This window comes from Scyliorhinus torazame, chromosome 3 (assembly GCF_047496885.1).
Source record: "Scyliorhinus torazame isolate Kashiwa2021f chromosome 3, sScyTor2.1, whole genome shotgun sequence".
Classification (NCBI taxonomy): Eukaryota; Metazoa; Chordata; class Chondrichthyes; order Carcharhiniformes; family Scyliorhinidae; genus Scyliorhinus; species Scyliorhinus torazame.
The window spans coordinates 313,264,504-313,289,711 of NC_092709.1; the positions used below are offsets into that span (position 1 = coordinate 313,264,504).

Sequence of the window (25,208 nt, forward strand, 5' to 3'; positions counted from 1 at the left end):
AGATGCTGCGGCAGACTTGAAGGACATATTTATCCCGGTGAAAAAGAGAGAATATTTGAGAAGGATGCATCGTCTGTGGCTAAATAAGGAAGTTCAGGGTAGTATCAAATTGAAAGAAATATACAAATCTGCAAAGTTCAGGATATTGGTCAAATTTTAAGAACCAGGAAATAATGACAAAAAAAAGGGAGAAAGTAGCTAATAACATAAAAACTGATCGTCAGAGTTTCTGCAAGTATTTAAATAGGAAAAGAGTAAATAAAACTAGTATTAAACTTCTAGAGAGGGAGTCTGGGAAATTGATCATGGAAAATGAGGAAATAGCAGAGGTGTTGAACAGGTATGTTGTGTGAGGTCTTCACTGTGGAAGACTTGAAAAACGTTCCAAAGTTTACTTGAAAATCACGAGGTGAACGAGAGGGAAAATCTTGAACCAATCACCATCACCAGAGAAAAAGTGCTGGGAAAGCTATTAGCCCTGAAAGCTAACAAGTCCCCAGGACCAGATGACCTGAATCCTATGGTCTTAAAATAAATGGCTGCAGGGACAATCATAGTTATAATCTTCCCACATTTCTTAGATTTGGAAGGGTGCAGCTGATTGGAAAATAGCTCATGTAAAATCTTTATTAAAGAAAGGAGACAGAAAGCAGGAAACTATAGGCCAGATAACCTAACGCCTGTCATAGGGAAATTACTAGAATCCATTATTATGGGGGTGTTAGGATATCTAGAAAATCATAATGCGATCAGGGAATCAACATGATTTTGTTAACATACAATCATGTTTACCTAACTTATTAGAGTTCTTTGAAGAAGTAACAAGCAAGGTGGATAAAGGGGAACCTGTGAATGTGATGTACTTGGGTTCCCAAAAGGCATTTGGTAAAGTGTCACATTAAAGGCTATCACACAAGATGAGAGTACATGGTGTAGGTCCAACATCTTAGCATGAATAAAGGATTGATTGGCTAGAAGGAAGCAGAGAGGAAGGATAAATAGATCTTTTTCAGGTTGGCAAACTGGAGTGGAGTGCTACAGAGATCAGAGCTGGGGCCTCACCTAGATCAATGACTTGGGTGAAGCTAAACTTGCCAATGATACCAAAATAGTGAGGAAAGTACATTGGCAAGACAGGGTTAAAGAGCCTACAGATGTATGTAGATGGGTTAAGTGAGTTGGCAAACATTTGGCTGATGGGAGTTTAATGTGAGAAACCGTGAACTTGTCCCCGTTGGCAGGGAGAATGGAAAAGCAGCATATTATTTCAATGGAGACAGATTGCAGAACTCAGTGGTACAGAGAGATCTGGGTGTCCTGGCACATGAATCACAAAAAAATCATGCAGGTACAGGAAGTAATTAGGAAGGCGACGAGAAGGCCAAGGGTAAGAAATACAAAAATAGAGAAGTTTTACTGCAGCCGTACAAGGATTCTGTGAGATCTGGAGTACAGTTTTTGTCTCCTTCTTTGAAAAAGGATTTCATTACATTCAAAGCAGTTCATGGAAGGTTCATTCGACTCATCCTTGGGTGAAGGGCTTATCTTATGAATAATGGTTGAACAGGTTGGGCCGATATCCATTGGACTTTGAAGGGGGAGATAGTGATGCGGTAGCAATGTCTAGTAATGTACTAGTAACCTAGAGGCACAGGCCAATGTTAATGGGGACACGTATTCAAATACCCCCACAGCAGCTGATGGAATTTAAATTCAGTTAATAAATCTGGAGTCGTAAAATCTCCTCTCTGACGGTGCCATGAAACTACCACTGATTGTCATAAAATGCCCTTGAGGGAATCTTCCATTCTTATCTGGTCAGGACTACATGTGATTCCAGACCTACATGGATGTGCTTGACTCTTAACTGCCCTTTGAAATGGCCAAGCAAGCTGATGGACATCAAATGCTGACCTTGCCAGTGGCTCCCATGCCCCATGAAAGATTTTTTTTTAAAAAAGCGCTACCTTATGGAAACATATAACGCACTGAGAGGACTTGGCAGAGTGGATAATGGGAGGAAGCTTCCTCATGTGGGGGAGACTAGAACCAGGGGACACAGCTTAAAAATAAGAGGTCTCCCTTTTAAGACGCAGATGGGGAAATTTTTATTTCTCTTCCTCAGACAGCAGTGGAGGCTGGGTCATTGATTTTACTCAAAGTGCATTAAATAGATTGTTGATAGATAAGGAAACCAAGGGTGATGGGAGGGGTGGGGGGATGGGCAGACAGGAAAGTGGATTTGAGACCACAATGAGATCAGCCAAGGCTTGAAGAGCTGAAGGGTCTACTTCTGTTCCTAACTCTTATTCTCCTATGTTAAATAGCCACTTAAGGGCCGAATGGGCGGCATGGTAACACAGTGGTTAGCACTGCTGCCTCACAGCACCAGGGACCTGTGTCCAATTCCAGCGTGGATCACTGTGTGGAGTCTGCACATTCTCCCCGTGGTTTACCTCTGGGTGCTCCGGTTTCCTCCCACAGTCCAAAGATGTGCAGGTTAGGTGGATTGGCCATGCTAAATTGGTGTCCAAAGGTTACAAGTGGTTCTGGGGTTATGAGCATAGGATGGGGGCGTGGGCCTAGGTAGGGTGCTCTTTCGGAGGTTTGGTGCAGACCCGATGGGCTGCACGGTAGGGATTCTAGGATTTGATGACAGAATATATTAAAGTGCTCACAGCAAACCATATTGGAAAGAAACACAGCTGATTAGTGCCTACTTTAATTGGCTCGGTTGGAAGTCCGGCCACTGGCCTTTCCGTCCCGGAGCTGGGAAGGCAGTGGGGTGCTCACACATCACACTCCCACTCTCCCCGCCTTCAAACACACCACGAGAGAAGGTATATAATTCACCCCTCATCGTGCTCTCACTTCCATTTTGAGAAGAGGCCAAACAGAATTGCAATATCCTCTTAAACCGGTTTTGATTTTTTCAGAAGAAGAAGGTTTTCGCAAGGTAAAACACTGAGGAATGTTTATGGGGATTGGGGGGGGGGGGTTGGCGGGGGGTGGAGAGAGAGAGAGAGAGAGAGGAAATAGAGGTTTGAAAATTTCCATCAACATCCCTCTACTGCCTTGAATAATGCTGATCAAGAAGGTTTCAGAAATCTGTCAGTGGATCGTTATAAGTGCCAGGACCTGATTGTTTCTTGGTGTTTTATTTGACTCTCAAAATGTATTTTATAACTTAGAAGTGAACAGCACAAATTTAATAAATAAGGCAAAAGACTTGAGCAATGAAGCAAACGACTTGAGAAGTGGGTGGAGAATCACTCCCCTCAATGCTCATTTAGAACGGATTCTGTTGCCTCAACCACTACTTATGTTGACAGAGGGAAAAGCAATCGATGCATTTACAATTCCTTTCACTTTGTTAATTGGTCGATTAAATGCCTTTTGGGGGGGGGGGTTTGTTTCTGCACGTTGATTCGTCATTAGTTCTCGCACCAATTACCAGTTGTCACAGGCAGAGCTATCCCCATTTCATATGGGAACGTTGCAAAGCTTTGTTGACCTTGTGGGTAGTTAGCTGCAATCAGTAAAGACTCTGAAGGAAAAGCCCTGAAGAGGAGTCAGGCGGTCTTGAAACATTAACTCTATTCTCTCTCCCCACAGATGCTGCTAGACCTGTTGAGTTTTTCCCGCATTTTTCAGTTTTTTTTCAGCGAAGACTTGTTGAACTTCAAGGGCATGGCTTGAACATTTATCATAAGGGGTTATTTGTGTGGGGGGGGAGGGAAGAGGGGCAGGACTGAATCTGTCATTTGCAGTTGTGGATGGGGTTGGGGAGGGCATTAATTAGCTCTGGCAATGTTACACTATTTGAATGTACAGAAAAAGGGGCAACTGGCCACAGTATACGACCACGCAAATGGCAATCACTCCAATTCCCCAGAAAACTAAACCTCCCGGAGACAACCTCTCAGCAAAATAACTTTTCTCCTGTTTGTGCTATTCTAAATATGTTTGTTGGATCTTCTGGACTCTTGGGCCATTTCACAGCCAAAAGGAGGTACACCAGATTGAGGAATCTAACTGCATTTAACAAGGTTCTGCTACATTTTAGCTGTCTGCACATCACCGTTTTAAAATTCATTTCAAGATTCTGGCAGAAACTCTGGACACCGAGAGAAAAACAGAATTTTTCCCCAGTGACTCTGAATTCCATACGGTTTTGCTAATAGGACAGAAAAAGACCAACATGGGCCTGTTCTGTTCAATTTTTCATGAATGAACTGCCCTTATTACCAGCTGGCAGTGTGTAACTCAAGGTTTAAAAAACATCCTAATTAACTTCCAGACTCCTAAATCATGATTGCCTGTAGGATTTCCTTGATAGTGGATAGCTCAAAATGCATACAAGGCAGTAATCTCAGCATGGGGCTCAACTATGAAAGTATATAGCCATTATTCTGTTTCCGAGCAGGTTTTGTGCTTATTGTAGGTATCATTTGTTAACATCCATGAACATAAATAATTGTGCCATAGTCGACCTCACTAAAAGAGCCATTTTCATTATGTCATTGGTGAGTGTCAGTGGCTCACTTCGATTGTGGGAAATATCATAGTCAAGCTTGATCTAACACGTAGGGCTGGATTTCTAGAGACCAGCTGGGAATTGGGGGGTAAGAGGGTGCTGTTAACGTGGTCAGGGACGTGATGGGGTAGAGTGCCCCCCCTTCTTGGCATTTTATAAATGTTGAGGAAGGTGGAGGGAAGCCCTTTCATCCAGAGGCGAATGGAGCCACTTAAATGGCCAACTAAGGGCTACATACTGCCACCCCTAGCATTTTACCAGCGGCTAGACTCACTCCACCATAGAGAGAGACTGCTGGCGAACCCTGGTGGCCTCCCTGCCAGCTGGAGTGAGGTGTCCTCCTAATCGGGCACTCTGCCCTTGGAGGAGCCCCTGGAGGAAATGACCACTCCCATGGGAACATCCCATTTTGTTACCAATCCCCTCCCTTCTGCCTGACTGACTGAGGTATATGGGCCAAATGCAGGAAAGTGGGACTAGCTTAGTGATAGAAAGTGGGCGGCATGGACCAGCTGGGCCGAAGAGCCTGTTTCCATGCTGTGAACATCTATGACTCTTTGACCCCGGCACCACACTTACCACTTTGGATGGGTCTTCAGTTCCCAAGGCGTCCTTTCTGCCAGGTGTAGTCCTAGAAGTGGCCACTGCTTCCAGTGGCACTGCTAAGCCTGCTGAACTGCTGGCTCTCTGATTGACTGGCATCCCTTCAGAGAGGGCATTTGTCCTTTAATGGGACTGGAGCCCTGAAGGCCACTAATTAACTAACAAAAGGCCGCCAAATGCGACTAGGTAGTACCTCAAACTGCAACTGCATATTTACCTCGCCTTTCTTGGTCTCTCACTGTGCTGAAAACATTCCAGCTACGAGGGGCTTCTTCTGGAAAACCCATCAATGCTTCTTTGTAGGAAAACACCCAAACCCTCAACCTCCGCCACCCAGATGGACAAAGCAGGCGTAAACACCATCACGTCCAGGTTCCCCGCAAGGCACATCTCATCCCCACGATGACTTCTGTTGCCGTGTTTTGGTCATTACTGAGTCAAAATTATGCAACTCTCTCCACAGCAGCAGTGATGAAGTACCTTCACCACATGGGCAGGAGTGGATCGCATGGGTGGCTCACCGCCACGTACTCAAGGGCAATAAGGGATGAGCGATCAGTGCTGACCTTGGCAGCAATGCTCACATCCAAAAAATGCATAAAATTATACTCATTTACATGTAGCAGGCCACTGGATAACAATTTGGAGTGGTAACCCTGACTGGTTTTTATTTTACCCTCCATAACCCAGGGATGCTGGGTGTCACTCAACAGTAGCATTCTCAACTCTGGGACAGGAGGTTGGGGTTCAAGTCCCACTCTAGCGATTTGAGTTTATAATCTAAGATGACGCCTCAGTGCAGGATGAAGGGAGTGCTGCACACCCAGAGGTACTGTCTTCATTAATGGGACAGGAAACAAAGGACTTTACTACCCTTTCAAATAAAAAGGCCCATGAGATGGATTCATAGAAGAGCAGGGAGGTTCTCCTTGTTGTCTTGGTGAACATTTATCCTCCAATCAACATCATTAAAACGGAGTCTCGAGGGCAGCATGTGGTGCAGTGGGTAGCACTGGGACTGCGGTGCTGGGGACCCGGGTTCGAATCCCGGCCCTGGGTCACTGTCCGTGTGGAGTTTGCACATTCTCCCCATGTCTGCGTGGGTTTCACCCCCGCAACCCAAAGATGTGCAGGTTAGGTGGATTGGCCACACCAAATTGCCCCTTAATTGGAGAAAAATAATAATTGGGTACTCTAAAATTTAAAATAAAAACGGAGTCTCTGATCAGTACCTCTGGCAGTCACTGGAACCTTACTGTTGGCTGCCTTGTTTCCTAAATTCCAATCATGACTAAAATTCAAAAGCACTTCATTTGCTGTGAAGTGCTTTGGGTCGGCTGACTTTATAGAAGGTGCTATATAAATGCAAAGCCTTTTCTGTTCATCACAACTGAAATCAGCTAATTTAACACAAAGTGGGAACTGCATATTCCTAGCCTGCGTGGGTCATACATACTACACAAGGCTGTGCACCTACAACTGAGCCAGGTGGGGGAGCTACCTGTATACGTTCCTATTTGAACTGAATGCACTTAATACAATTTAAAATTAATTTCAAGTAATCAACTGCGATATGAGAAATGCCTTGTGAGCTTCCCAATCGCCTAAAGTTAAAGGCCATGCAGCCCAGAAGGACTCAACATGGAACTCGGTCTGTACTGAGTTAATCAGCTAAGGCAGCAGTTAGGGGGAAGTAATCGGCAATGGTTCCTGTTCGTGATTGACGCCCAGTGGGGTCGACTGGGCCTCAGGTCAAGGAGGATAGAATTGGATTTGGCTGTCATGGTCCAATGATCTGGACCCCCTCCCTTATGTTTAGGTTCTTGCTTATGTGAACAATAGCTGGTTGAGCGGGACGAGAGAGGGCTGTTCAATACCTGTGTGATCACATAATAGTACTGGTCAGTGTCTTAAATGAGTACGAGAGAGATATAAAGCTTTTAGATATAAATGTTTGACTCAATCCTCAAAATGTCCCATGATAATGCTGTGAAGCTGGGTCCAGCACTGCACACAGTCCCTGCCATCTTCAAATTTCTCCTGACATATTTTGCAAATACAAAAATCTTCTCTAGACTTTTGCCCTGTACCTTCGACTCCGAATCTGGTATTCAACAAATTGGAACTGTTCAGCCTCAAGGAGAGGAGAAAATTTAGGAGAGGGGGCAGGGGAGGAAGAAATGAATCGAGTAAACCTTTAGTCAGTCCCTAAAATCAACTGCTTTTCAATTAAAACAGAATTAAATGGAATATCTAATGCACCTATTGTTTTGGAAAATAAGTAAAGGTCTCTAGTAAATGAATCTTGGGTAACTGTTAAACATGTGAAGAATAAATATTTGTTTTCGATGTTGACTGGCATATTCAAAAAAGTGTAGCCTTCAGCTTTTGCTTCTGTCTCATTCAGATTTTCGAAATAAAGCCACCACATCTGACAGTGGGGTGAGGTCTGATTTGAGTTCTGTATCTTGCTCCTGTGTTTAGAATGGAAACACATTTAGCATCTGCACACAGCTGCACGATCTTATCACTACCAGATGTGCAGCGCGCTCCAGGTTCGACTCTTTCAGAGCAGAGCACAGACTTGGGCCATGTGTTTCTCATTGTAAACATAAAGACCGCTTGCAACTGTCTTCAAATAGACCATTATTTTAATCCCTTCTTAAATCCAGTGCAGTACTTACGGATTACTTCAACCTTGTACGTTGCATTGATTTCGCCCGCTCTGCTAAAGACGCGGCACGTGTACTTTCCACTGTCTCCGGGCCTTAAGCTTTTCAGGGTCAAAGTCCACTTCTTTTTCTTGATGTCTCCCATGTCCTCAGGTGCGAGAGGCTTGTTGTCCTTCAGCCAGGTGATATCGGGCTGGGGATACCCACTCGCAGCGCACTTCAGCCGGACCGAGCTGCCCACGGGACGGGCTATCACTCTGCGACGCATTTTGGTGGGTTGGGTAAACCTGGGCCTGACTACAAATTACCAAAGAAAAGTTGTTACCACTCTGTTGTTGAACAAGTGCACATTTGCCTGATGAGAAATAACTGCTAACTTAAATAGGAAGAATCAATCGATTCTATTTAACGGGTTCGATTCATCTGCAAAGAAGATCTAATAGAATTATTTGGCCGTCCTGTTTCAGACAGCTGTCCCATGAGATGGTTAATGTATTCAGATAAAAATTCTTTATTAATATAATTTATAGCAGAGATATAGCTCATGCAGCCCAACAGGTCGAGGCTGGTGTTTATCCTCCACAAAGGTTTTTCTCCCACCTTACTTCATGTTACCATATCATTCTGTTCCTTTGTCCCCCATTTAGCTCCCCCTTTGCACTGTAACCATTAGCCTCTACTCAATTAGACTCCATTAAAGAGCGTGCAAAGCAATTTGGCACAAGTCAGTTTTTCAATTCTTTCATGAGGTGCGGGCATCACTGGCAAGGCCAACATTTGTAGCCCCTCCCTAATTGCCTTTCAACCGAGTGGTTCGTCACCATTTCGCAGGACAGTTAAGAGTCAACCACAGTACTGTGGGTCAGGACTCACACGTAGGGGGGCCAGGTCGCAACGGCAGATTTCCTACCCTAAGTGGCATAAGTGAACCTGATTTTTTTAATTGATGATAGCTTCATGGTCACCATTATTGAGACTAGTTTTCAATTCCAGATTTGGTTGACTGAATTCTGTTATGGGTGGGATTTGAACCCATGTTCCCAGCCCAGAGCCTCTGGCTTCTGGATCATTCGTCCCGGGATATTACCACTGCACCATTGTTGCCCTTTAAATTCTCTATCGAACTACCGAAAGAAATTAAACACCTAGATATTTTGGAACCAGTTTACCAATTGTGCTTTGATATGCCAAAGATATTTCCAGACAATCCTTGTTCTCAGCTCTTACTATATAATAAACTACTTCTGTTCCAGAGCTCCAAATCTTGCCATTGATGTTCACATTAACTTGTGATGGGTTTGAAACTATTTTAAAGGAATCTGGAATTCTCAACTATCAATAATATACTTATGTATATTTGTCCTTGTGTTGACTTAGTCGAGCAGACTTGTTTAGGGGGCGAACTTCAGAAGGTAAAAAGAGAAAAGAAGTGAAAATGTGTAACGTGAACAGAAATTCCTGGAAGAATCAGTTTGCCATCTAACCGTCCCGCTCCTGGTGGCAAGTCCCGGATTATGGCCGAATGAGCCAAGCATATCATTAACCCTCATTTGCCATTAATTTCCATCTCATTAGCAAGATTAGAGTTGAATGTAACGACCTCCCAGGAATTAACCAGCTCCCCAGTGGGAAATCAGATGGGCATCGTTTAGTGCTCCTTTTTACAAACATGAAGCTGGCACGATGGCTGCTGAGGGGAACTGAGGAGGTGAGTAGCCATTTCCATTTTCCAGCATGCAGCTCAAAGGTGCTGGAGCTGCTGCCCCAATGCTCCGGGGGGGGGCGATGGAACCCCTCCAGGGGGTTGGGCTTGGTTGGTTAGCTGAAGCGTTCCAGGTTGGGGACATCGTTGGGGGGGGGGTGCATGGGGAGGTCGTGAGGGGCTTTTCGTCTGTGAGGCTTTCAAGCCATCTTCAAAATATTCTGGAAACACATAACAGGGACAACTACAGCTGCTGCCTGTCAGTCCTACCAAACACTTCCAGGACAGAGCCCTGCTCCTGATTCTACGCTGAAGGTCACTTTAACTCCCTTTGTCTGTGAGCAGCCTCTAGCTTCACAACTGAAGGCTATTGCTAATAAGGAATTGGCCTTGTTAGTTGTGACAGCGCTTCACATCTGCAAGTTGTGTTTGCTGTTTGCTCCTGCTGGTGGCTGCAAATGCCTGGAGGATGCTGTTGCTGTTTCCTTGCTTTTCTGTAGCGGGAAAGAAGGAAAGATACCTGGGTCCGGGAACACCGGGCTCAGGGGGACGTACGAGTCCAGAAGGCAATCCAGTTTGAGGCAAGAATACGCTGCGGGAGATAGTGCACAACATTGATTCTAATGGGCCACTTGATGATGCCGTTGAAGAAATGCTTTTGCAAATTGCTGCTGCTTTTGTTGCTGGTGTGGTGAGTGCTGCATGTAACTGGAACCTCACCGCGGGTTAAACACGCTGGAAGTCAAGGATGTTCAATTGCACCTTGAGCGCCAATGAAATATGTGGGTGCCAGGATTTGGTTCCGGTGAGATTGGGCCGTGTGGGAGGGGCCTGCACAGCTGTGGCTCCTGGATGGAGAATGGCACTGATGCGTGGAACAAATAACACATTGATAGGCAGATCATTTCCAAAACAAAGTTCTGGACATAATAACACATTCTTAGGCTAATCCTCCATTTTTGTTGAGGAACCTGCGAGGGGTGATACCGTGTTGTTTTATATGTGGGCGGCATGGTAGCACAGTGGTTAGCAGTGTCACTTCACAGCGCTCGGGTCCCAGGGTCGATTCTTGGCTTGGGTCACTGTCTGTGCCGAGTCTGCACGTTCTCCCCATGTCTGCGTGGGTTTCCTCCGGGTGCTCCGGTTTTCTCCCACAAATCCCAAAATAAGTGCTGTTAGGTAATTTGGACATTCTGAATTCTCCCTCGGTGTACCCGAACAGGCGCCGGAATGTGGCAACTAGGGGCTTTTCACAGTAACTTCATTGCAGTGTTAATGTAAGCCTACTTGTGATAATAAGGATTATTATTATAGAAAATGAGGTGCTATCGCTTTGTATTGGTACCAATATGGAACGGTGACGTTTCCTTGTTGTTTAATGGTTAGTGAGATATATGGAATGTTACTTAGTTAATTTTCAAATATTACATAGAACATAGAACAATACAGCGCAGTACAGGCCCTTCGGCCCACGATGTTGCACCGAAACAAAAGCCATCTAACCTACACTATGCCATTATCATCCATATGTTTATCCAATAAACTTTTAAATGCCCTCAATGTTGGCGAGTTCACTACTGTAGCAGGTAGGGCATTCCACGGCCTCACTACTCTTTGCGTAAAGAACCTACCTTTGACCTCTGTCCTATATCTATTACCCCTCAGTTTAAAGTTATGTCCCCTCGTGCCAGCCATATCCATCCGCGGAGAGAAGGCTCTCACTGTCCACCCTATCCAACCCCCTGATCATTTTGTATGCCTCTATTAAGTCTCCTCTTAACCTTCTTCTCTCCAACGAAAACAACCTCAAGTCCATCAGCCTTTCCTCATAAGATTTTCCCTCCATACCAGGCAACATCCTGGTAAATCTCCTCTGCACCCGCTCCAAAGCCTCCACGTCCTTCCTATAATGCGGTGACCAGAACTGTACGCAATACTCCAAATGCATCCGTACCAGAGTTCTGTACAGCTGCAACATGACCTCCTGACTCCGGAACTCAATCCCTCTACCAATAAAGGCCAACACTCCATAGGCCTTCTTCATAACCCTATCAACCTGGATGGCAACTTTCAGGGATCTATGCACATGGACACCTAGATCCCTCTGCTCATCCACACTTTCAAGAACTTTACTATTAGCCAAATATTCCGCATTCCTGTTATTCCTTCCAAAGTGAATCACCTCACACTTCCCTACATTAAACTCCATTTGCCACCTCTCAGCCCAGCTCTGCAGCTTATCTATATCCCTCTGTAACCTGCTACATCCTTCCACACTATCGACAACACCACCGACTTTAGTATCGTCTGCAAATTTACTCACCCACCCTTCTGCGCCTTCCTCTAGGTCATTGATAAAAATGACAAACAGCAACGGCCCCAGAACAGATCCTTGTGGTACTCCACTTGTGACTGTACTCCATTCTGAACATTTCCCATCAACCACCACCCTCTGTCTTCTTTCAGCTAGCCAATTTCTGATCCACATCTCTAAATCACCCTCAATCCCCAGCCTCCGTATTTTCTGCAATAGCCTACCGTGGGGAACCTTATCAAACGCTTTGCTGAAATCCATATACACCACATCAACTGCTCTACCCTCATCTACCTGTTCAGTCACCTTCTCAAAGAACTCAATAAGGTTTGTGAGGCATGACCTACCCTTCACAAAGCCATGCTGACTATCCCTGATCATATTATTCCTATCTAGATGATTATAAATCTTGTCTCTTATAATCCCCTCCAAGACTTTGCCCACTACAGACGTGAGGCTCACCGGCCTATAGTTGCCGGGGTTGTCTCTGCTCCCCTTTTTGAACAAAGGGACCACATTTGCTGTCCTCCAGTCCTCTGGCACTATTCCTGTAGCCAATATTGTAACTGTTGACTGTTTAATGAACAAAATATTCTCAAGTGGCTTCTCATGACACACGTGCCGTGTCTCAGACATTGATTAGTGCATCGCATTTCAATTAAACTTTGCAGCTTGAACAATGTGCCTGAACTCTCGAAGTGTCAGCAGCCGACAATCAAACAGTAAAGAGCTGGACATCAGCACTGGGGATATCCCCGCAACCATTGGGTGAGTGTGTGGATCAGGGAGGAGACCTGAGCACGGTCTCCCTAATGCTCCCGGCAGAGGGATGGGGTCTAGGATCTCCTGCTGTGGCCAGGAGTGAGTGTGCAGAGCGAGGTTTTACAGCACAACTTGGCATGGTGGGTGACACTCAGAGAGAAGGTGAGACACAAAAGGGTGGGAAATGTTTGGGGGCTTTGAGGGTCCCAAGGTGGAAGCCCTAACTGATTATCGATATCTCTCCTCCAATCCCTACACATATACAAAATATGGCTGGTTATGTCAGTCGCACAGAGGCTGCTCTCACAGTGCTGGTGCATCCCAGGCAGCCAGATGCTGCAGAAGGAAGCAGCGGTGTCACGCAGGCTGGAGGCGACACCACATGTTCAGGGGGCCGTCGCACACCCAGAAGACCCAGCCATCCATCGAGCTAAGGGGGATCCCAGAGGGGGAGATGAGCGATGGCCCAACGGGTACAGGCATCGTTGGTCTTTCGAGAAGATGGACAGCGTGTGCCGCAGAAGACTAAGTCTCAACAAAGAGACAGTGCGGCCCCTGTACCATGTCCTCGCAGACTTGGCACTCGGTGGAGGATCATGACACCCACTCCTGGCAGCCGTGAAGGTCACATCTCTTCTGGAATTCTATGCAAACGGTTCATACCAGGGCTCGGGCAGGGACATGAGTGGCATTTCCTAAGCTACTGCCTACACGTGAAGTCACAGATGCCCTATATGCATGGGCATCAGACTCTATCAACTTTAAGGTGGACCAGGCCGACCAAGATGCCCGGGCTGTGAGATTCTCTGCCATCACCGGGATGCCCCAGGTCAAGAATTGAGGGTACGCATGTTGCCTTGCACGTACCGGGGCATCACAGAATGCCCTTCAATTAACAGGAAGGGGTTCCACTGCCTGATTGCTCAACTCGTGTGCGACCACCACCTCCAGATCATGCATGTGTGTGCCTGCTTCCCAGTGAGCATGCATGACACCTACATTCTGGGACACTGGGCAGTGCCCGGAATCTTCAAGGACCACCCCAGGATGAGATTGGCTCCTTGGGGATAAGGGGTGCCCACTGAGGTCCTGGTTGAAGACGCCGCCAAGCCACATTTCTGCCTCACCACGCCGGCAGGATGCACCGTTAAGCCGGCCGGTCAATGGGGTTTCCCATTGTGTGGCAGCCCCATGCCGTTGGGAAACTCCCGGACACCGGCAAAACGGAGCATCCCGCCGGCGTGGTGAGGCAGAAATGTGGCGTGGCGGCATCATCAACCAGGACCTCAGTGGAGAATCCCTCCCTCTGAATTCTCTCTCCACGTTCCCGAACAGGCGCCAGACTGTGGCGACTAGGGGCTTTTCACAGTAACTTCATTGCAGTGTAAATGTCAGCCTACTTGTGACAATAAAGATTATTATAATTATTATTAAGAGTGAACATTTGACATTTCCATTCCCCCTAGCTACAGATAGTGACTCTCCTCCCCATGCCTACTCAGAGATCGCCTCTTCTTGATCTTTTATGGTCTGCTGCTTAGTCTAGGTGTGTCTCCAGGGTGCACGTCAGAGGTGGAGACAACCTGCTGCTTTTCACACACTGTAGCCATTGATGCCCTTTGTGGATGTCCTCTGGAGGGCCTGCAGCCAGGGAGGGGCGAGTGACCTTTGGTGTCACTGGCATCGCCGAACCACCTGTTCTGCCCGCTGCCCTTGAAATAAGCTGTTGTCAGGAGGGGGGATTTGGAAGAACTGGAGACTGCCACTGTCTCCTTGGTGGCAGGCCCCGGGTTGGCCTCCAGTGCTTCCTACTCCCAGACAGTGCCCAGAGGACCCTCGGGTCTCCATGACACGAAGTTCCAGCTGGAGTGAGCTCCAGAGGCCTCTGCATTATTTGACTCTGCCAGTCCTGGCGACCCCCCCCATTGTTTGCACCATTGTGTTGACGCCTTCAGCGATGCTCCTCAGTGACTGGGCCATGCTCTGCAGTGCCTCGGCAATGTCCATCTGCATCTGGGACATGTCCCTCATCAACTGCGACATCATGTCGAGGCCCTTGGCCATGATTGCCACAGATTGAACCATGCCTTGGGCACCACCACATGATGCAGATGTTGTGTTCCAGGCTTTCCACTGTTGTCGTCACCCTGGCAGTATTGGCCTCGGTCCCACATATTGTCGGCATCATTTCCTGTGGCTATAGCCTTTGGAACTCCTCCAATCGGCTATGCACTCACAGGAATGTTGCTGACAGCCCCTCCTGAAACGTACAGTTGTGTCCTATCGTCTGCATCAGCTCTGGGATAACCTTGTCCAGAGGCTCGGCATCTGACTGGGACTCAGCTGAGTCCTGGAGTCTAGCAGACCTCCAACTGCTGACTCACTTTTATGCATCAGCAACAGTGTGGTGCTCACCAAATTTAAGGGGTGGCAGATGCCATGATATGCAGACATGCAGATAATGATATACAGACGGGCACAGACAGGCAGCTAATGAACACAGAGAACAGGACATGACCAATGAGCAGGCAGGACACTCAGGGGTGGTATCTCACTATAAAAGGCACGAGGCACTCACACCCCGCCTCTTTCCACAGACCAACATCTACAGAGTGAGTCAGGGTGTATGTACAGTATCAGACCTCCAGCACGTGGCTAAGAGCTAGTCTGGTTCAGTCAGACAGAGTAACCACACTTAGGTTAGCAGAGAGTCGAACTCATAGAGAACTGTGCTAACTGTGCTACTGGTTCAATAAATCAGATTGAACTAACTTCAAGGTCTGGAGTATCTTTTGGTTAAAGCTGCATCCAATTGCAGCCTGTGTTACCCAGAGTACATAACACATCAGCAGACAGAACTGATGCCAGGAGAGAGGTGGTAACTTACATGGAGGTTTTCTGCCTACATTGGAGGGCAGTCCTCCTGATCATGCTGCCCACACTGACAGCCGTTGCCAATGCGTCCCAGGCGGCATTGGTGACCCTGCTGCGAGTCCTCCGACCCCCTTGGTGGAACAGGAAGTCCCGTCTTGCATCCACAGTGTCAAGGAGCCTGGTCAAGTCAGCATCCCCAAAGTGAGGAGCAGAATTCTGCGCTGCCCTGCTTGTGTTTTGACTGGAAGTGAGTGATGAGGGGGTGTTTAAAAGCAGCACCCCCATGTCAGCAGCGAGCTGCTGTGGTATGAATCAGATGGTGAGACAACCAGTAACGGTTGCTCATGGGGCTCATTTCCGACAGGGTAAATACGGCCGTGATCTTGCTAACGCAGCCTTTGGGAAACACCCCGCCAACCGCGCCTAAAATGACACTTAGAAATGTTTCCGTTAAATCACACCCATGATGTTTGATCAAGTTCAGTAACAGTACCTCCAAGCCAATTCCTGTTATCAGCACCCTGCATTTAAAGAATCAGTAAAGTTGCCATAGGCCCAGATGACCATAGGCTGCTTTCCCTTTTGAGGGGAAGATTTAACCTGAGGATCACCACACCTCAAGCGAGGGGCAGGATTGAGAAGGCGGGGCCTTCATGAATAACCTCAGCCGGTACCGGAATTGAACCTGCGCTGCTGGCCTTGCTCTGCATCATAAAATAGCCGTCCAGCCAACTGACCTAAACTGTAGCTGATGCAAATCAAATTCAATTAATAAACCTGAAACATAAGGATGGTGATTATAACAACTTTGGGTTATTGCTGTAAAACCCCATCTGGTTCACCAATGCCCTTAGGGGAAGGAAATCTGTCACCCTTACCTGGTCTGGCCTACATTTGATTCCTGACCCACAGTAATGCACTTGACTATTAACTTCCCTGCAAAATGGCCGATCAAGCCATTATATTTAAAGGCAATTGGGGATGAGCAACAAATGTTAGCCCTGCCAGTGATCCCCACATCCCGTGAGAGAATAACGGGTGGTGTGGGAGGAGGGAGAGCAATATTATAATCCCTTGCATTAGGCTTTTCTCGGGTATCTAAATGTAACCAAAAAATGTAAAAGTTAATTGCTTTTAAGAATTAATTAGTCTTGCCAGTGTGAACCTCACCAGCATCACTACACATTGGAAAATTCCTGTCATTTTGCCGGCAATGTTTTGATATGCAGGCAAAGTGCCTTCCTTCCAACACAAAATTGTAATAAGACCCAGTAAATGATATGTGTGAATTGCACGATGATAGTCTGTATGCCCTTTTTTAATGTGTGCATTTCTTCATGGGACAGTTGAGGTAACAGCACCAACAACAACAACAATATATAGTGGTGCTCCCATGCAAATGGGGTTCTTGTCCTTGTAGGTGGTAGAGCTGGTGGGTTTGGAAGGTGCTGTTGAAGGAACCTTGGTGTGTTCCTGCAATGCTCCATGAGGATGGTACACACTGCTGACACACTACGCGGATGGTGGGGATCCAGGCAATTGGACAGTGCCTATAGTGTAGATACAACCCACAAAATGCTTCAGAGACGTGATAGGAAAATGGATTGCGAGCCAAACACAACAAATAAGGAGGAGTGACTACAAGCTTGAGCGGAAAACCTTGAAAGAAGGAGAGGCGGAAGGGCTTAAGGAGTCAGCTCCAACAATGGGGTACATTGAAAGTTGATGTGAATACTTGTATTTTCTTCAAATAAATACTATACTTTCCAACTTAGCTTTTAATTAGATTTTCAATTATTCTTGTTCAGCGATAGTGACAGTAAATATCTAGGGGAGGAACTTTTCTGGGTGCTGTTTAGTGACATTGTAAATATATGTTGATGATCTTGCTACACAACTGGAGAAATCCTTCACTTCTCTTAGCCATGCATATTTATACAGCTAATGATATCTGCCAGGACTGATTGTCATAAAAATCATTAAAAATTTACCACACAGAAGGAGGCCATTCAGCCCATACCATCTGTGCCAGCCGTAGAATAGACTCATAGAAAAGATACAGCACAGAAGGATGCCATTCAGCCCATCTTGTCCATGCCAGCCCAAGGGCATCCAGGTGCCCTTTCTAATCCCACCTTCCTGGTACACAACCCTGTAGCTTACATAACCCAGCACTTAAGGTACAGATCCAGGTACCTTTTAAAAGAGTTTAGGGTCTCTGTCTCCACCAAGAACTCAGGCAGCGAATTCCAGACTCCCACTAGTCTCTGCGTAAAAAGGTTTTTCCTCATGTCCCCTCTACACCTTCTTCCACTTGTCTTGAATCTATGTCCCATGATTCTATAATTCTCCACCAAGGGAAACAATTTTATCCTGCCCACTCTATCTCTGCCCCTCATAATTTTGTACATCTCAATTAAGTCAGCCCTCAGCCTTCTTTGTTCCAAGGAAAATAACCCAACCTATCCAATCTCTCTTCGTAGCTACACTTTTCTAGCCCTGGCAACATTCTTGTAAACCTCCTCTCCACTCTCTCCAGAGCAATAACGTCCTGCCTGTAATGTGGTGACCAGAACTGCACACAATATTCCAGTTGTGGCCTCACCAGTGTTTTATACAATTCCAGCATTCTATCCTTACTTTTATATTCTATACCTCTGGCAATGAAGGCGAGCAATTCATATGCATTCTTAACACCATGGTCTACTTGAACTGCTGCCTTTCGGGACCTGTGTACCTGTGCGCCAAGGTCCCTCACTTCATCTACCTCTCTTAGTATATTCCCATTTATTGTGTACTCCCTACAACCGGTCAACCCCCCTAAATGCATGACCTCACACTTCACTGTGTTGAATTCCATCTGCCACTTTATTGCCCACTTCACCAACCCATCTATATCGCATTGGAGATTCTAGCTATCCTCTACACTGACGGCCACTCGGCCAATCTTTGTGTCATCTGCAAGTCGATGGAGCATGACCCCACTTTCCTCCACTAGGTCAGTAACCCTGCAATTCCTGGCTCTTCCTCGAACTTAACGATTGTGTGAAAGATCCCGTTGTCATCAATTGGAGATCAGCCAGCGGCAGAAGGCAGAATTTTTACTGCAAATTGCAGCCACAATTCCTGGTTTTCAAAAGCAGTTTTCCGATTTCTGACTCTACCTTGGCCAGGCAGAACACTGCGGTTGGGCCACAGCGGCCATTCTCCGTAGCGACCTTCCGGTCCGGATGTGAAGGCCTGGTGAGTGAAGAGCACAGGGGGCCCGGTATTTCGGCGAGAGGTTTCGCGATTTTTCCGGTCACATTCAAAACATATCAAATATACAAGTTGTATTCATAAAAATATAAAAGATGGGCAGGCATGGCATCGTAAAGTCAAAACCGACATCTTGAATTCGAAAAAGTGTAAAAAAATTTTACCGCTCTAAGTGCCGTTTGTCGTAATTCGAATGTCGTAAAGTCAGGGACTGCCTGTAGATCTCTACATAATAAATGTACCGATAGTTTCTACCTCTACTATTCTTTCAGGCAGTGAGCTCCAAGTCCCTGCAACCCTCTGGGAGAAAAAAAATCTTTCCACGTCCCCCCTCTAATCCTACCAATTCCTTCAACTCTATGTCCTCCCTTTTCAAATGATCCAAAATTTATGCTCAGTGTTTCCTTTCTGATCCACTCCTAAGGTATTGATCTGCCTCTGGCATCCTCACTGGACGGCACGGTGGCCCAGTGGTTAGCACTGCTGCCTCACAGCGCCAGGGACCTGGGTTGAGTTCAGTCCTCGGGTGACTGTCTGTGTGGAGTTTGCACTTTCCTCCCCGTGTCCGCATGGGATTCCTCCGGGTGCTCTAGTTTCCTCCAAAGATGCGCAGGTTAGGTGGATTGTCCAGGATAAATTACCCCTTAGGGTAGGGTTTCAGGAATAGATTGGGCCTATGTAGTGTGGTCGTTCAAAGGGTGCAGACTCGATGGACTGAATGTCCTCTTTCTGCACTGTAGAGATTCTCTAAATCAATGATTTCAAGATCGCAAACTGGAGGTTTGTTTATTTATTTATATATTTATTTGATTACATTTATTGCCAAACAATATGAAGCACATAGGCACAGTATTAAAATCAGGAACATCAACAACATCAGACAAATCTTCCAAAAGTCACATATTCAGCATCCACAACAAAATCAGGCAAAGCATTCCATTCCAAGTATCAACAATTCTATGTGGAAAAAAAATTACGAATCTCAAGATGTGAACCAAATTTCTGTAGTTTATATTTTTGACCACTCAAAATACTGTAATTGTGAGTAAAGAGCTTTTCAGGCTTAGAGCTAGTGGGCGAAATTCTCCCCAACGGCGCAATGTCCGCCGACTGGCGCCAAAAACGGCGCCAATCAGACGGGCATCGCGCCGGCCCAAAGGTGCGGAATGCTCCGCATCTTTGGGGGCCGAGCCCCAACATTGAGGGGCTAGGCCGACGCCGGAGGGATTTCCGCCCCGCCAGCTGGCGGAAATGGCGTTTGTTGCCCCGCCAGCTGGCGCGGAAATGCGGCGCATGCGCAGGAGCGTCAGCGGCCGCCGACAGTTTCCCGCGCATGCGCAGTGGGGAGAGTCACTTGCTCCTCCGCCATGGTGGAGACCGTGGCGGAAGCGGAAGGGAAAGAGTGCCGCCACGGCACAGGCCCGCCCGCGGATCGGTGGGCCCCGATCGCGGGCCAGGCCACCGTGGGGGCACCCCCCGGGGTCAGATCGCCCCGCGCCCCCCCCTCAGGACCTCGGAGCCCACCCACGCCGCCTGGTCCCGCCAGTAAATACCAGCTTTGATTTACGCCAGCGGGACAGGCAATTTCTTTGCGGGACTTCGGCCCATCCGGGCCGGAGAATTGAGCGGGGGGTCCCGCCGACCGGCGCGGCCCGATTCCCACCCCGCCCAATCTCCGGTACCGGAGACTTCGGCGGGGGCGGGGGCGGGATTCACGGCGGCCAACGGCCATTCTCCGACCCGGCGTGGGGTCTCCACTATGGCGGAGGCAGAAAAGACCCCCTCCACTGCGCATGCGCGGGGATGCCGTGAGCGGCCACTGACGCTCCTGCGTATGCGCCGCACGGCAAAGTCATTTCCGCGCCAGCTGGCGGGACACCAAAGGCCTTTCCCGCCAGCCGGCGGGGCGGAAATCAGTCCGGCGCGGGCCTAGGCCCTCAAGGTGAGGGCTCAGCCCCTCAAGATGCGGAGAATTCCGCACCTTTGGGGCGGTGCGATGCCGGACTGATTCGTGCCGTTTCTGGCGCTGGTCGGCGGACATCGCGCCGATTGCGGAGTATCCCGCCCCATGTATCAATTTATAAACTGCAACCAAATCAAAAATCAATCTTCTCTTCTCTAAAGATTGTAATCCGAGAATTCTGAAACACTCCTCATCGGGTATTCCCTTTGTGCCGTCCATGTTCCTGGCAACACGTCTTCGCCTCTCTCTAGAAGCTGTGTATCGCTCTGAAAGTGTGGATTCCAAACTGTGGGTGCACACTCCAGATGTGGCACTCCAGATGTGGGCAGACCAGCTGCTTATAGAGTTTAAGATAAACACTAACATCCCGACTCAGAAAGGATGCATTCAGCGCTCGTAAAACATTTTCTGCCTGAGCCACATGATTCGTAAACTTCAAATTGTACCAATCACACCCAAATCCTTTTCAACAGTTGAATATGTTAAATGTTGGCCATCGATAAAATACCGTGAATTAGGATTATTGTGGCCAAAATGGAAAGCTGAACACTTTGCCACATTAAAGGTAAATTACCACTCCTTGGACCACTGCACCGTTGTAGAGAGTTCACTCAGGAGAAGTGCGTTTGCGAGCCTTGCATTATATTTCGTAACTTCCAGATAAATGTTAATCATCCGCATCTTTCAAAATTGCATGTTATAACCCTCCGGAAACCTACAGGGTTGGAGCAATCAGTCTCCCCGTGGGCCTCGCCAAATACGAGTTCCCCCGCTAAGGGGTCGGGGAGCCTGAGATCATTCATGATTAAGACCTGTTTAAAGTCGGTCAGGTATGGAACCGACAGAGCAGACCTGGCTGGGGTCTGATGTGTATTGTAAATATATTGGCTTTGCAACAACCGAGTTTGCTTTTTACCAACTCGGTCTGGACACGTTTGTGGCCTACAAACTATACTATGCTGAGTCTGACCATCAATGTCACTAATATATATAGGGTTCATTTGAACCACCTCCAAGGCCCAAATGACTTCTCTGAAAACTGAAAGCAGTACTTCATATGGAGTGTGACCAAGATTCTGAAAAACTCAAACCTCATTTTTGTGAATTCCAAATTACTTTTAACAATGACCAGCATTCCATCAGTCTTTTTGATGATGTTTTGTGACTGTACACTCGCTTTTAGTGACTTATGTACATTGATCTCCAAATCACTTTGCTTCTCTACAGCTACTTACCTCTCACCACTAAGGAAATATTTCAATTTGTCTTTAATGGAGCATAACCTCACACTTTTAAAAAATTCATTCACAGGATGTGGATATCGCTGGCCAATGCAGTATTTATTGTACATCCCTAAGTGCCCTTGAGAAGGTGGTGGTGGTACTGCCCCATATTGAGCACCATCTGCCAATGTCTGAACTTCAACCTACAGTGCAGGAAGGTGAGATTATCACTTTCTACTCTCATCTACACATCTAACTTAATGTTAGCAGCAAATTTGGATATACCATGCTATATTCCTTCATTAGAATCATTGATATCTATGGTGAAAAGCTGAGGCCCCATACAGATCCTTGAGAAACACTAGTTATCACATCTCCCATTATCCCCGTGCTCTATCTCCTAACCCCCAAACCATGTCACAAGGTTAGCTCCAACTCAGTACACCTTCATTCTTGCTGCTAAAAAGAGAGACAGGTTGCCAAAACATTCCATTTTGCCCCCATCAGGACAAATGCAAAAATGCCAAATTTCAGACAATCACCACAATTTCTACTACAAGAGAAAAAAATCCCAAATTGGTTAGCAAGTTGATTAACCAAGGGATTGCCATGGGGAAAACAACTCGGAACCATCGGCTTCCCATGCCTCGGGGTAATTTTTAAAAAGGCACAAGGCTTGAACTTATTCTTTTCACTTGCAGAGAATGGGTTCCTGTGTATGAACATATGACACTTTTGAGACATTGTGCCTGTCACACAATTCATCACAATCCTGTATGATTTTCAATGCTGGTGTGATTCCAGCTATGTAAGTCGTACATCCCAGTGATTAGCTGACTTGTTCCTTTGGTTGTTATAATGGGGAACATACAGACTGTACCCCACCAGCTGTGCTTGCAAAATCCAAAACAAAATATTTACTGTTCAATGTGATCCCATGATTGGGCAGCACTTGCTGAACAACCCTGAGTGCACTAATAGCTACACTAACAAGCGATTTAAGACACACAGTCAAGTTCATAATGTAGCTCATTAAGCTTGCCAGAAATTATACACATTCATACACAAACTGGTCCTCTGCAAATAAAAGGAACATGTTCAAGCCTTGCACCTTCTTTGAATTACCTTGGGCCTTGGCAAATTTGACTTTTCAGGTTCCCCAACTCTGCACCTGCTGTTGGTTGAATACCAATGGCTGCAGGATGAAGCTCTGAGGTGGACAGTAATTGCGAACTTAAGAGTCTCAATTAGAATCCAGATGGGAAAGCCATCCACGAGCCTTCCCACCCTGGACTTAATTGGGATGGAGATGGAGTCCCCGCCTTGGACCCTCTTGTCCAATTTCTTTCTCCATGGAAATGCCTTACTTTTCTCAATCAAAAGAGGCAATTTCTCTCTGTTTCTTTATATATACTCAGCTTTTTTCGACACGCCTTTTGTATTTCAGTTCTCACCAAAAGGCCACAGTCAATATGGTAACTTTTGCCTATCGATGCTGCCTGAGCTGCTGTGCGCTTCCAATATATTTGGGGCGGTTTTTAACTCTGCCTGCCCAGTTTAAGCTGTGTACGGGTAAGTTGGGGGTGGGGAAGAGCAGTCCTGATTGCCTGTGGGACTTTTCCCCCTAGGTGCCACTCTCAACCACTAGCATCCCTCCCACCAACTCCATAACTACTCACCCACAATGGGGACTACTCCTACGTGCCCCGTCAATGACCCTGTCATGATATCCACATCAGCATATCATGGTGCAATCACACACACACTGATGGACAGGCAGTTGGACCAACCAGCACACACATAACATCGCAGAACATCACCAGTGAGAGCACACGCACTATAAAACAGGGAACACCACAGTTCCCGCTCATTCTACCAGGAGATAGCTCAGAGCACAGAGCTCACAGCGTGCCACTCAGACATAGTCCATGTGCTGAGTGCCTCACTTAGATAGTGATAGGGCTGGGTCCACAGGTTAGCTGGTGAAGCACGTACCCAAGCCAGCAGTTAGTTGTAACCGGTGTTAAGATAATAAAACAGAGTTGTACCATCTACAGCCATGTTGGATCATTTGTGAAGCAGAACACCCAACACGACATGATACCAGTAGTGGAAGCTAACCAGCGACTGTGAGACCTACCTGCACCCTTTCAGAAATCTGCCATCCTGCTCCATGGAAACCATCAGCTCGCCGCAGCCGCTCCGAATCGCTGGAAATCTTGGCGTAAACTGGAAGCTGTTTAAACAGCGCTTCCAGCTCTTCCTAGAAGCCACAGACAGGGAGAATGCATCGGACACCAGGAAGATCGCCCTCCTCCTCTCCAGGGCGGGGCAACACGCCATCCACATCTATAACTCCCTGGCATTCGCGGAAGGCGAGGACAAAACAAAATATAAGACGGTGCTTCTCAAGTTCGACGAACACTTGAGCGTCGAAGTGAATGAGAGCTTCGAGAGGTACCTCTTCCAGCAGCACCTGCAGGATAAGGATGAGCCTTTCCAAACTTACTTGACACACCTCCGTATCCTCACACAGTCCTGCGGCTATGAGGCCACCTCCGACTCCATGATACGGGATCAGAGAGTTTTTGGGGTCACCTCGGACACCCTACGCCAGCAGCTCCTTAAAATAAAGCGCCTCACCCTAGCGACTGCCATCGAGACCTGCGTCCTCCATGAGAACGCGACCAGCCGGTACTCCCAAATCCAGGCGGCCAAAATGACACGGCATGGGTCCTACGAGGCGGAGCGGGTCCAGTCGATCGAGTTCCTCCCGGCCCGCCGCCTGGACGAGGGCAGCCATTTTGCACGCTTTCCGAGGCCTCCCGCGCGTGTACGCGCCAAAAGAGGGGACGTTGACGCAGAGGGACGTGATGCGCAGGTGCGCTCTATGCAGGACCGCACCGTGCATGCGCGGTGGCGCAATGAACGCCATGACATCACGACGTGCGGCAACTGTGGCTCCGCCCACTTAAAGCGGCAATGTCCGGCCAAAGCGCGACAATGCCTCCACTGTGGCAGGATGGGCCACTACGCTGCCTGCTGTCGAGCAGCTCAACCTGCCAACTCCCAACAATTCTGTTAGCCTCGCAGGGACGTGCGGGCGATTCAGCCCCCCTACACTGAGTCATATCCAGACAGTATGCAGACCAATGATACCGAAGACAGGGAACCCTTCTGCGTTGTGGTAATCCACAAGAACCGGATGTCCCCAAGTCGGAAGCACCAGCCGCTGCCAGTGCACAGCATTGATCCCGGCGATGAGTGGTGTGCCACCCTAACGGTCAACCGATCCCAGAT

At 47.4% G+C, this 25,208-nt stretch overlaps 1 protein-coding gene across 5 annotated transcripts in view; it reads right to left on the minus strand.

Moving 5' to 3' along the window:
- The window catches only part of fgfrl1a (fibroblast growth factor receptor like 1a), a 444,882-nt gene that overhangs the window by 47,672 nt on the left and 372,002 nt on the right, over positions 1–25,208 (minus strand). For 4 of the 5 annotated variants that reach the window (XM_072497561.1, XM_072497560.1, XM_072497559.1 and 1 more), the window contains exon 5: positions 7,825–8,109. The exons of the other annotated variant lie outside the window; for it this stretch is intronic. In XM_072497561.1, coding sequence (XP_072353662.1) covers positions 7,825–8,109 — 285 coding nt within the window. The remainder of the gene's footprint in view (positions 1–7,824; positions 8,110–25,208) is intronic. 5 annotated transcript variants of the gene reach the window in all.